The following is a 14,297-nucleotide window of genomic DNA, read 5'->3' as shown; positions in this document are numbered from 1 at the left end:
TCTGCTTCTTCTTGTGCCTTTGAAACTTTAAGTCTAAACTCCATTGGTATCTTAGTTGGATTACAAGTTTCAAGTCCTGCTTCTTTCAGAATTCTCCTTGCATAAGCTTCTTGTTTAATCTGAATCCCATCTGTCTTATCAACTAGAAACCAAGTCTTGTTTCTGTTGATTGAAATAATTTCTTCTCTACATGCTTGTGTCCATTTAGTCGAGACCTTTGCTTCCTGAAAATTCCTTGGTTCATCATTAACAGAAAGTAGCATAATCTCATATTCTTCTGCAGCTTGAACAACATAATCCTCCAGATACTGTGGATTTTGTATCTGTCTTGTTGATTTTTGAAGTGGAATGGGTTGGGTTATTTCATCGATCTCCTCTTCTTCTTCTTCTTCTTCTTCTTCGTTATTCTCAGTATTTTCATTATTCTCTTCTTCTTCTTCTTTATTAACATCATTGTTTCCATTGGTATTGATGATTATGGGTCCTTCTCCTTCATCAATTACTTGACCCCATCTCATGTGAAACATTCCTGGATCCCTACTTGGTCCATCATTAGTTTCTTTCCAGTTCCAGTTTACTTTTTCATCGAATACCACATCTCGACTCACTATCACTCTTTTCGTTGTTGGATTGAATAATCTGTAAGCTTTGGATCCAGAATCAATTCCTATATTCACAAGAGTCTGAGATCGATCATCCAGTTTCTTAAGAGTTGCAGAATCAACTTTTGCGTATGCTTTGCAACCAAACACTCTTAAATGATCTATGTTTGGTTTTCTCTTTCGCAAGCTTTCATATGGAGTCATGTCTTTCAGAGCTTTCGTAGGTATCATGTTTATTAGGTATGTGGAGTGTCGTACAACTTCTCCCCATAGATAATTAGGTACCTTCATAGCCTTTAAAGAACTTCTTGTCATCTCCATTAGAGTCTTGTTGCTCCTCTCCACCAATCCTTTTTATTGTGGTAGCCCTCGAACCATCTTGTTCTGAGACATAGTTTTTAAGGTTCTGAAACTTATGTGTCCCAACCTTGCGTGCCACTTCCATGTCTGATCTTCCAGTCTCATATTCAGACACAATGGCCTTCCAATCATGAGACTTATCTTGTAGAGTCTATTCTGTGAGCGTGAGACTCTAACTAAAAGTCTTCCACTTGGGTCATGAATTGTTAGATAATCTTGTCGCATTCTAACATCACATCAAACTTCTGTAGCTTGTCCTAAACTTAGAATGTTGCTTTGTAAGTTTGGGATGAAGTAGATGTTTGTGACAAGCTTCTGTTCTCCGGTCTTGCTCTGAAATATAATTGATCCTTTCCCTTCAATTTCTACAGAAGATCCATCCCCAAACTTCACTTGTCCTTTGATTTTCTCATTGAGTTCAGAAAAGTAGTGTCTCTTACCAGTCATGTGATTGCTGGCTCCATTATCTACATACCAGATTCCTTCTTCTCCATCCTTTGATTCGTAGTTCTTTGGTATTAGTTTCCCTTCGTTTAAGAATACAACTTCGTGCATGAAAAGAGTTGTATCTGCTTCCCTTGTTTCATTCTTGTTTGTTTCTTCCATCTTTTGTATTCTTTCAGGGCATACAGAGGAGAAGTGTCCTGGTTTATCACATCTGTAACAAATAATGTTTGATCTATCCTTCTTTTCTTTCCCTTGGTTTTGATCATTCTGACTTGTTGTTCTATCTTGTGAGTTAAACCTTCCTCCCCTTCCTCGGCCTCTGTTTACTCTACCACCTCTTCCACGACCTCTTCCTCTTGTCGCAGAGTTTTGTTGGTAAGAGTTTGTGTACAAGAGTTTTCCTTGAGTTTCTCCATTGTTTTCTTCATCAAGGATTCTTTCTTCATATTCTTTCAATCTTCCAATTATATCTTCATAGCTAGTCTTCTTTAAATCTAAGACTTGTTCGAGAGAAGCTATGATATGAATATACTTGGATCTTGGTAAACTATTGAGAAACTTCTTTACCAGTTTATCTTCATCAATGGATTGTCCAAGTGACGCAGCTTTTGAGGCTATATCTGATAGCTTTCCTGCAAAGCTATCAATAGTATCAGTGTCTTTCGTCTTCATTCTTTCAAATTCAGACATTAAGGTTTGCAGACGGGCTTCTTTAACTCGATCAGCTCCGAGATTACGTGCCTTTATTGCATCCCAAATTTTCTTTGAAGTTTCCTGTTAACCAACTTGTAGAACAAGACATTCTGGTATTGCTTGAAAGAGTAATCCAATGGCAACATTGTTTTTGTCTGGGTCCAATGTACCAGGATCAATTTTTTCCCAAACTTTGTAGATTTTCATCAGTACCTTCATTCTCATGGCCCATACTGTGTAGTTTGTGGCGTTGAGGATTGGAACTTGTATTGATGGTGGCGTGAACTGTTTTGCACCCACAATGGTGGTTTCGTTTTCCATGGCTCAGAAACAAGCTCTGATACCAATTAATGGCAACTGCAAGATGAAACTTAGCTTATATAAATACAACTCTCTTTATTGATGTTTAGAAAATCTCTCAAAACTAAACACAAGCTCTAATCTTGCTCATATGATCAATCACAACTTTGGTGATCATATATATATAGAACTATGAATTCCTTTTCCTAGTCCTATTACCTTATTACATGTCTTTCCCTTTCTTAGAACTAGATGACTTCTAATTCCCTTAGGATTACATCAATTTCCTAATCTTGTCCTAACCAGCTTGTTAGTGACTTCTATGTTGAAGTTTAATCAACAGTTCAGTATCCTTCCAAAAAAATTTAGTCAACCCATAATTGTTGGGGTCGTTTTTAGTTAACACGATCATAGTAATCGGGACCTACGACTTTAACTATGGATTAGAAAATCTACTATTAAACGTAGACCCTACATTAAAATTATTCGTGATTTAAGGCGCACGATCCCCGTGTTTTGTTGTTGAAAACAAATTAGTCGGGGCTTATAACCCGGTCGTGGTCCCTTAAGCAGGCCCCGATGTTTGGTTGGTCGGACCAAATTAGCAGAGACGATAGTCCCCATATTAAATTTATCCGTGATTGTTGAGTCCATAATTTAAGACCTGCAAGTCCTGTATTTCATTGGTCGGATCAAATTACCCGTGGCTGTCGTGAATTGAGGACCAAATAGAGAGTTGAGCCTATAAATTATTTGGATGGTCAATTTATTCGAAGCCAACGACCCTGGCGGTGGATTAAAAAATTTAGGATCGAATGTAGTTCCTATATTAAAATTATTTACGAATAGATAAAAATCTAAGGTGTTGAACCTATAAATTATTCGGAGTGGCGGTCCCTTTGTTTTCTTTTGGAGTTTAGCTCATTGAATGTGTTAGTTAGTGCGACCATAGCATAGTGTGTTGGAGTATAATAGCATGTTTAATCGGTCGGACCAGCATTTTTGTCGTAATTTGGAATTAGTTATGCCAATCTTCTATTAGGGGAGCATTTTACAGGCTTATTTGAACAATTTTGAAGAACTTGTTAGGTTTCAGGCTAACTACATATATATATATATATATATATATATATATTAATCATAAGATGTTAAATTCCATTCCAGATCAACTCCTATTCAATAATTACATTAGTTTATAAAAAACAAAGCTCACTATGATTCTGATATATGATGCTGGCAACCGGTTTTCTATTGTAGCATAGTGGTCCACTTCCCTTCTCCTCACCACAGCAGATCGAGCGAACCGCGCATTTCTATCACTTTAGGGGTTAGGAAGGACATGAACCTCTCCTAGTTTCTGAGATGACAAAATATTTAACTTCTTAGAAGCTCTTTTGATATTGTTGCTTTCTTTCATTTCGCCAGCTCTTAAATTCATCTCGTGCTCTTCTTTAAGTTCCAAGGGCAGTGGATACCGTAAATTATTGCAAGTGCTAATCAAGCTTGCACATCTTTGCTGATAGTGATCCTGAAGAAGGCCATTGGAGTTGTAAGCACTATGTCGATGTTCAGCCACCAATCTCACCTGCAGGTCAACTGCCTCGAGAGACTTTAGTCCCTTGCTAAAGAGACTAACCTGTGCAGCATGGTGCTGAACTGCCTGTGTTACAAAACTCCGGGTTTGTGCTTCTTTCAATGATTTCAAACAGGAAATAAAACAAATGGCCTCCCGTTCGTATTCGTTAGAAGCTGCTTCCAACTGCTGAGATGAAACGTTTTCACCCTTTCTTGACCTTTCCTTTTCCCTCTGGGTAGCTAATAGGCCTTGATACACATTTCTGAAAGGCCAAACGCTCCAAGTTGCAGAAAATTATGACAGAACACGTAAATTGAAAGTTTTAAGATGAAAAGAAGAGATGGATTTACCTTTTTCCATCACACTGTTGTTTCAACTCCTGCATAGATTAGCAGATACAACAAAACACATTAGCTAAGATTATACCACCACAATCGTGAACAAAAACGGACAGTTTGTATATGATTATTGTCATCGTAGTAAGCTTAGCATGTGTGACCGAGTACAAACCTCCATTGTTTGCAGTTGATCGAGAATGGACTCAGACGGTGTTGTTATCTGGAAGATTTGAGACCGCTGAAATTTGAAGAAATGTAAGACATTAGCAGGATCAAGGAATTACGGTGTTTATAGCAAAGAAGTACTGTATATGAATTTGTCAGTGTACATCTCAAGGTTAAGGACTCACATAGCTATCAACAAGTTCTTGAAGCTCAAATTGCACTTCACTCAGCAGCCGGAAAACATTACCTGCAACCAAAATTACTTGATTATAGAAAAACCTTACTGAACACAAATACAAAACATCATAACCAGCAGTAACAAACACCAAAAAACAAACAGTTGGTTATTACCCCTTTGTTCATCGTCAGTCAGCTCACTTTGCTCAAGTAGACAAGAACCCATTTCTCGCAAAGACTCAGAGAAGTCTGAAGAAAACATATTTTGGAAGTGAAGGCATCATACATGGTGAGAGACAAGTAACAAAATCCGAAGAGAAAATATATGTACTCGTATATCAAGTAAATTACCAGATGCACTGTTTGCTGCAGCAGCATAAAGTATGTTATCGTTGCATTTTCCCATGTCGTGCATGTCCTGCAGCAATTTTTTGAACCAAAATGATTCATGTGTTAATATTTTAGTAGACTTTGAAATAAATAGTGACGGATGAAGTTGAAGATGGGTACACGTACCTTGGAAGCTTGAGTAAAGTCATCTAATATCTTGGGACAAGGACGAAAAAAAAGTCTTTTATCAGCTTGCTTGTGATTTTGGTGTTCAGAAAGTGCAATTCTCTTCAATTTCTCCCATGAAGACTCCATTATCAAGAAAACAGAGAAACTAAAGAGAATGAATGATTGTTACTTTGATTTCTTAATTTTTTGACTCAACCTAAATATATTTCCTTCTTTACAAAGGCTGTTCTAGACGCGGTTACCGAATTCTAAAGAAAAGAAAAACACTGTGTCTGTCTATTGGACTATGGTTGAAGGAATATTTTGAATGCTATGTATATAAACAAGCAAAGACTTGTTGTCAAACGTTGATTATGTGAAGGGTTTCCACGGAAGGGAAAAAATAGTCAGAGTACAGTCAAAAAGTTGTATGAAAAAGAAAGAACTTTTGAAAGAGATGTATACTATAACAAGCAAGGTTTATAGTCAAGCGTTAGCTGCATGCAAAGGAATTATGGTCGAGGTTATGATCAAAGTACGTCTGGCACCCAACTCAAAACTAACTCACTATATATGACTATGAGTAGGATGGTCCTTCGTATTGTATTTAGACATATGGATCCTCCCCTCTGGTGTAGGGCACCTTCGTGTGGAAGTAATCTTTAGAGAAGATTTTCTCCAAAAATACATATTTTTTATATTTTTGGCAATAAAATTTGTTGTAAACAATTAATAGTAAATACAAAGAAAAATGAAGAAGTTGCCTGCGAAAGTTGGGCAAAGTGAAATCAATAATTCACGGGCAAACAAAGAAAACCCTATTATGTTGGTATTAATGTGTTGATAAATTTTAGTTCATACGTATTCCGCATTATATTAAGTCAATTCACTTGAAGGAAAAGTTGTGTATGAAAGTGAAGGTTAATTTTTGAACTCGGACAATTCATTTAAAACGAAAGAAACACACAAAAACTATGGACTCATTAGTTAACTTTTGGTCGGCATGAAACTGTATTCTTTGAATTTGGGTTTACAGATGAAAGCCATGGATGCAAACCTCATCCATGGTTAGTTGTAGGATCGTAGCAATATCAGAAGGACTGTTTTATGGTTAAAAAAAAAATATACTGAAGGCCGTTTATAATCGGTGCATAGATAACGGAAGATGGTTTTCAAATCTGGACAGAGAGAACGCCGGGCTAGTTTTGCGTCGTGAAAACCGTTGATGCATGCAAACGTAATCTTGTTATTTTTGATTAGAAAAAAGAAATCCGCAATCAGAAGACTAAACTCAGACAAATGAAATGTGCTCGCAGGGAAAACTGTAGTATAGTTGCTTTACTGGTTAACACGTGTCCATGTCTTAGCCGTTGAAAATAACAGCTACGGCGGTTGTCCCGTGACAACTTTCTGTTATCATTGAGATGAACTGCTGGAGTCATTACCATTGGGTAGCTACCAGAGGCGTACCAAAATAGAGTGCAGTTGGATCCCTTCCAACCCGCAGGTGGTGGGTTTAGTATGGATCACACCTCCATTCTTTTTTGTCGAGATAACACGTAGGAATCAACCCGCGAATATAAATCATTTTTGGTAAGTATATCATCATAATCAACGGAAAAGTAATGTGATGTCGGAAAATGGATCATTTGTCCAAATATTTTTAAAACATGGTTTAAATGGACGAGTAAAAATTACGATGGGTGAAATGGACAAAAAAAATTAGCAAGGATGGAACTAGATTCATCCTGACTTAAACTTAAAAAATAGCAAGGATGAAATTGGATGCATCCTGTGTAAATTTAAAATAAGAAAAAATATTTGAAAATAGACAGGATGAAACTGTTTGCATCCTGACTATTTTTACATTTTTATCCATTTGAACAGTATCAAAATCTAAATATCCTTTTCATCCAGAAATTGTTGGTTTTGGTCTTTTTAACCAATTTTGTGATGTGAAAATTGTACAAAGATGGTGCATTTGAATACCAAGAAAACAATTTTTTAAGATATAAGTTTGATATTAATCATATAATGTCAAATTTCAATATTCAAGATTGAGTGCTATTTAATAATTACATTAGTTTATCAAAAGAGGAAAAAAAAAAGAAGCTAACTAATGATTATGATGTAGTATATAAATATATATATCGGAAACTCTAGATTAACTTCGGTGTTTCACCGAAATGATCACTGAGTGACACAGAACATTGGGCCCACATCTGTCCATACTAATCTTGATGCTAAGCACGCATGACGGCATCCATAGGATCCCCTGACGGTGCAGTTCGAAGTGAAATTTTGGGCGAGTGTAGACTAACTCTCTCTATATATATATCGAACATGCATGATCAACTAATACTATACCTATATATCAGTCTCAGGGGGCAATGGTAGTGGATATGATGGTGTCAACCGATTTTCAATTGTGCCAGATAGGTTTTGACTTCTCATCGCCATAACAGATTCAGCTAACCGCCCATTTCTCTCAGTTGGGGGATAGGGAGGACATTAGCCGTGCATATTTTTTTTTGATGACAAAAGTTGATAATACGACTTCTTAGAAGCGCTTTCGACGTTGCTTTCTTTCCCTTTGTCAGCTCTTAAATACATCTCGGGCTTTTTGAGTTCCAAGGGCTGTGTACAGCGTGAATTATTGCAAGTTCCACACAAGCTTGCACATCTTTCATTTTGTTGATGCTTAGCCACCGGTCTCACTTCCAAGTTAACTGCCTCGAGGGCCTTTAGTCCCATCCTAAACAGATTAATCTGCTTAATGCCAAACAGAAAAGTATTAGTTCTACTTTTATATGCAAAAAGGGAACATGAAAAATATTAATTAACAGCACATGCCTACGATTGAGCATGGAATCTACGCATCTGAAATTGATTTGCTAGCAAAAACATAATTAACCTGCGCATCATGATGCTGAACTGCCTGTGTTAGAAAACTTTGGGTTTGCGCTTCTTTCAAAGACTTCAAACAAGAAATAAAACAAATGGCCTCCCGTTCATATTCGTTAGAGGCTGCTTGCAACTGCTGAGATAAAAAGGTTTCACCCTTGAAAGATCTTGACATTTCCTTCTCCCTCTGGGTAGCTAATAGGCCTTGATACACATTTCTGAAAAGACAAACGCCCCAAGTTTGAGAAAATTAAAAAGGAAAACGTAAATTGAAAATTTTAAGATGAAAAGAAGAGATGGAATTACCTTTTTACATCACACTGTTGTTTCAACTCCTGCATAAATTAACAAATACACAACAAAACACATAAGCCAAAATTATATCACCAAAACTGTGAACATGTATGGACAAGTACAGACCTCCATTCTTTGTAGTTGATTGAGAATGGACTCAGATGGTGTTGTTATCAGGAAAACATGAGACCGCTGAAATGTGAAGAAGTGTAAGACATTATGACGGGATCAAGGAATTACGGTGTTCATAGCGATGAACTATATATGAATTTGTCAGTGTCTGTCTCAATAATGCAATGGTAAAGGACTCGCATAGCTATCAACAAGTTCTTGAAGCTCAAATTGCACTTTACTCAGCAACTGGAGAGCGTTACCTTCAATATCTTGCACTCAAGTAGACAAGTACCCATTTCCCGCAAAGACTTTGAGAATTCTGAAGAATTTTGAAGTAAGAAAAAAAAAAGTACTATATCAAGAAATTACCTGCTACACACCAAAAAAAAAAAAAAAAACTAAACTAAACTAAACAATTTTTTTTTACCAGATGCACTGTTTGCTGCTGTAACTGCAGCATAAAATATGTTGTCGTTGCATTTTCTCATGTCGTGCATGTCCTGCAGCAATTTTTTGAACCAAAATGATTCATGAGATAAATATTTGAGTAGATTTTGAAATAAATAGTGATGGATCAAATTGAAGATGTTAGATACTGAGTACCCTGGAAGCTTGAGCGAAATCATCTAATATCCACTACACCAAATCAAGGATTTGCTCATAGCAAAAAAACATTATAAAAAAATACAAGCTAATTTCCCTAACTAAAATAAATAGTTACTGGAATGCAGTTATATAATGTGTGAAAATTGTGCCTAACTCTTTTAATCCATTAGGGAAACTAAATAGGCCAACACCTTCATTTCATTACAATATTTATCCTAACTATTGACATTTTACACTTCATATTTACTTTGTAATGTAAACATTATGTTATAAACATTGCTAACTCTTTTTATTACTATTAAAATGACCACTAAACAAATGACATGTGTCGGTCTGATATGTAACAACTGGCACTTTTCTGATCGCCGGACCTGACCATTTCCGGTAATCGGACCTGAAAGTTTCCGGTCGCCGGGCCTGATAGTTACCAGTACCCATAAAACTACTCTTTAATCTACAATTCATCCATTGAAATCATAAGGGTAAAAGGAATGAACATTGGAAATATATAATTATATATTAGTAAATCATGATCATTATATACAAGGAGCACAGTCAGTTACATAAAAATAGTTGTGAAAAATTCCACAAATTACAGATTTCATATGAGAAAGTAGCGACTCAAGAAGCTTTCACAACACAAAAAAGTGTCTGATCCTCAAAATAAAAGCAAGATATGTTTCCACTCCACAAAAGTAGTTAGTCAAGTTTTCATTCCTGCTCAAAATCCATAAACTCCAGGAGACGGGCCAAAGTTACCCATTCATTTGCAATATATTCTCTCAAACACCAACAAGACCTGGATTTTTGCTGCAATTAGGACTTTCAACATCTAGAACTAAATTGTTGTCGGCAGGTATTGCTGCTGCTATCCAGAAGTGTGATTTACCAATATCTGGGTGCAAGGCATAAACCCCTTCAAAAATCATCTGCACAGAGACAAAAGAAATACTTTCAAATTTAATTCACTCAAATTCTCTTTGACAAATATACATCAACATGATCATAGTAGAGAAGAATCCTAAAAACAGTAAGATCTAAAGTCAGAGAGAGTATTGTTGTATACCTTCAATGTTTCACCATCTTCTATCAGTTACCTTTTAAGTACCTGGAGGGAAACACCAAAAAATTTAACAGCAAACAAAAAGTTGTATTTAAGTTGTCACGATTATAGACAAGAACTACCGATATTAAGGCATATGGTTGAGAAAACTAGAGCACAAGCCTATCAAGTGCATACATAACGAAGAAATACTCACTTCTCATCAGATGTTTTCGTTGCACAAGTCTTTGTTTAGCTCGTTTCCTGGAAAAATCTGCATAACCAACACCCAAACTGTTCAAAACTAGTGACACGGGTAAAGAAACTACAAATCGCGTAGAACATAAACGACGTGAGAATGAAATGAAGACAACCTAAACTACAAGCAGAGAAATTAGCATTGTTTGAAACCCTTCAAGGGGGTGGAATGGACACAATAGTTGAAGTGAAGGTTGTTCATAAACTAGCAGTTGTACATGCATCTACTGCCGACAAGGTTTAGTGGTAATAAGAGGGACAATTTTAAACTTGTATATGAATGAAAGTATCGTTTCTTCTACCCTAATATGTTAAGAGATGTTGTGTACCTAGAGCCAGCATCAGAGGTGATGATGATATAGCTAAGTTCACAAGAATAAACCAGAGAAATCCTGTCTTCCTCGGGAACTTCAGTATGCACCAAATTGATCACAGTAACTCCAGATTCAGGCTCATCAAATGAACCCTTGGTGGGGTTTTGAAAGAACCTACAAATTGACCTGCAAGTGCACAGGATCAGTTGTAGCTAGTGATGGGAAGAAAAGGTTTGTCCACAGGGACTTGGAGGGAGCTATTGTTGTTTTCTAAGCTAGAGTTATCTAAACAAGTAACTAAGTGGCAGTGAGATAGTGACAGTGGAAGTTAAACAAAGGTAGTAAGCCTAAGGCAGTGAATTAAAGAACCAAAGAAACAAAGAAAAAAATCAGTGGCAGTGAGCCAAAGACAGTGGCAAAGAATAAGAAAAACTTAACCAAAACAAAACATGGGAAAGAAATTGTGGATGGGAAGTGTAAGGAGATGGATGAGAATTCCCTTCACCTAGCTAGTTCACCTAGGTTAAGTTTTTGTCATATGTCTAGTTAACTAACCTTACAGCCTTAGCTAACCCCTAGTATTGGCTGTCTGTTTAAGGCACAACCAATCACAGACTAACTAGGCAGTGGCTTACTAACTAATGTAGCTGATTAACTCCTTAGAGCCACCACTGACCCCTAGCATTAGTGGTCTTCTTACAGCACCACTAATCACAAATCAGTTGGGCTTTTAGGAATCTAACTAGTCTAAGCTATTTTGAGTTCAACAAAAACCATCCTAATAGCTAACCATCATGGTTCAGTTGGCTTCTCTGAGATTTAAACAGGAAATTACAGGATCATGTGAAGAGACATTACAAACATGCTAATTAACACAAACATAACATGACAGATGGATACAAAACATCACATGAACAAACATCACACACAGAACACAACAGGATATTACATTAAACATGAACACAACATGAACAGCACAAAAATGATCATTAACAGAACTTGGTTCTGGACACACTGGCTAATCCAGGCATAGTCTTTACATCACACCCACAAGGCTATTTATACCCACAGACACAATTAGGGTTCTACCCAAAAAAAAATTCCTAAAATCAAACATTAAAATAATTGGGATTTCTCACCTAATTCACCTAATTCGGCCATACCCATATCATCTCTGTTCTTCTCCATGCTTTTTCAATTGAAAATTGGGGACAATTTCCCAAATACCTAATTTGGCAGAGAAATTAGGGTTTGAAATTAAACTCACCTAATATGTGATTTGACGAGTCTTCTTTCGACCCATTCTTCCCCTTGGTCCTCTGCTCCTCTCCATGCTTTCTAATTGAATTTCCAACTCGTCCTATTTTATTGATTTCTTCCCTAGGTTTTTAGAGAGAAATTAGGGGAGAAAACTATATAATAGGAGGCTAGAACAAGGGGGTAATGATGGAGAAAGATAGGGGTGATGATGGTGGAGGTGTGGTGGTGGCAGTGGAGTTGAAGAAGGTGGTGGCGTACATGGTGGTGCGGCAGGTGAAGAAGGTGGTTCTGCAGAGGGAGGTGATGGAGGATAAGTCGATATGGGTTAGGGTAGGGGCTGTTTGTTTGAGGTCTAGGGTGCTCGGCACTTGGGTGTGAGGCGAGTGCATCGATTTTTGATGTTCAGCGGGACTAAGCCGTGAGATGTGGAGCTGGTAGGTAGATCGGACGGTGATGCGGAGGCAAGCGAGGAGCGACCGTCGGATGAAGTGATACAACGAAACGAACGGTGCTAGATTAGGTTAGGTGCTTTAGTGTAAGGCGGAGATATCAAACTTTGATGAACAGCAAGGGAGCAACCGTTGGATTCAACTACCATCTAATCTGAAGGCTTGGAATTTCAGCGCTGTGGTGCTTGGCAGAGACTTCAGATTTTGATGCTCTATGAAGGAGCGACCGTCGGATGCTTCTGAGAACTGATCTGATGGCTGAGAACGGAGGCGTTTTTGTGTGTAGAAAATGAGGTTGTGCGCACCATTCTTCGCGGCTTCCTTGCGTGATTTCTCCCGGCTTTTCACTACTTTTCTGCTCTTTTTGCTCCGCAAGTCATCCAGACTTTATTTATTACCTAAAAATGCAAAATTAAGTAAGAAAAATATTTATTCTTGAAAACAATGAAAATACAGAATATGGGATAAAATGTAGAATTAATGCACAAAAGATGAGTTAAATGCCAACAAAAAGGGATAAATATATACAATATTTGGCACTCATCAAATACCCCCAAACCTGAATTTTACTTGTCCTCAAGTAAAACAAAACTAAGGAAATCCTAACTATACCACTGTCGCTGGTCTCTCGAATGCATTTAGCGTATGCACTAAGCCTTTTAAACCACTAAGTGTCCCTAGTGGACGAGTTGAAGTCTCGTGAAGGTTTACCAGAGGTGTACCTACAAAACCTAAGGACAAAATATGAGCTCAGATTCCATCAAATGTGATATGTGCAAAACAGTTTAAGCTCACAGCAAAATGGAGATGTCAATCTAGCTATCGAAGGCACAATCCTAGCACTGATAACAAAAAAAGACATGTGATAAGAGTGTAAAGTGTATCTACACATGTGTAAAGAAAGATCTGAAGTTATGACTACTAATCACCAAGAGATAGTTTCTCAGGCTAAGAACCAAGGTCGAAATCTAGCTAGCTGTCCGGACTTTACGAGAATTGTGAATGAGTTGGAGGTATTTCACAATTACTCGCGTTGTACATCAATGGCATACACCCTCCTTGCTTATTACAAAGAAACAACAAAATGACTCTTTACATTGACTACTCTCTTTTATTTTTGGAACAAGAGAGGATGGAATTGATAAATACTTGATTTTTTTTTTTTTTTTTTTTGGAGCTAAAATTGAAATTGATTTTTACATATGGTAGCTCTTTTGATACATAACAAAAAGAAACAAAAAAAATTACATGACACTTTGCAAGAGGTAGCCCTTTTTGATGCACCCAGTTAAATTCGATGGTTGTCTTTCTTAATGTAACCTCCACCTTCTATCCCAACCAACCAAAGAACAAGCTAGTCAAGTTTCGTTCAGTATTCTAAAGTGATTGGCAATCGTGACTTCCTATCAAACACCTTGAAGATCGAGTCCATACATGTATTGGTAGATCGTGCGCGTGCAAATTTCTTATCACTATGTGAATTGTGCTAGAATCAGGGTGCCTAAATATCTAGACTAAGACTCCTAATAAAAATACATATTTGCACAAGAGTCAACATTTCAAGGTAAATGAGCTCCATTTTTATGATTTTTCTAATTTTTTAATTTTTTTGAATTTGATTTTTCAATTTTTTTGGAATTTTTCAATTTTTTCAAAAAAAAAGAAGGAGTTCGTTTTCAATTATGGCAAATTATCATGGTATCTACTCTATACCCCCAAACCTAAACTAAACATTGTCCTCAATGTTTCAAAATATGGAAAGAATTAAAATGCAACATATGGAAAGGGACATGCTGAGTAGAGTAAAAGGAGAGAGAATACCCGATTTCGGCGAAAGCAGAATTAAAACTCCGTTATTCAAGGCAAAAATCCAACATATTTCAGCCGAGATCATATTGGA

General features: G+C 37.0%; 1 protein-coding gene across 1 annotated transcript; it reads right to left on the bottom strand.

Moving 5' to 3' along the window:
* Positions 1-3,642: 3,642 nt before the first annotated feature.
* LOC113321537 (uncharacterized protein At2g33490-like) lies at positions 3,643-4,545 on the bottom strand. The gene is made up of 3 exons (XM_026569437.1): positions 4,489-4,545; positions 4,329-4,357; positions 3,643-4,240 (listed from the first exon to the last, which is right to left on the bottom strand). The coding sequence occupies exons 1-3, from the start codon at positions 4,492-4,494 to the stop codon at positions 3,724-3,726; spliced, it is 552 nt and encodes a 183-aa protein (XP_026425222.1). The 5' UTR covers positions 4,495-4,545; the 3' UTR covers positions 3,643-3,723.
* Between the last annotated feature and the right edge of the window lie 9,752 nt (positions 4,546-14,297).

Source organism: Papaver somniferum, chromosome 11 (genome assembly GCF_003573695.1).
Source record: "Papaver somniferum cultivar HN1 chromosome 11, ASM357369v1, whole genome shotgun sequence".
Lineage (NCBI taxonomy): Eukaryota > Viridiplantae > Streptophyta > Magnoliopsida > Ranunculales > Papaveraceae > Papaver > Papaver somniferum.
The sequence above is the reverse complement of the archived record's forward strand: the minus strand, read 5'-3'. Positions and strand labels throughout refer to the sequence as shown.

Bases quoted from the DNA above. Each gene is read 5' to 3' on its own strand.
- LOC113321537 (XM_026569437.1), bottom strand. The intron at 4,241-4,328 runs GTAAATCCATCT...TTGGCCTTTCAG, and splicing joins CAACAGTGTGATGGAAAAAG to AAATGTGTATCAAGGCCTAT.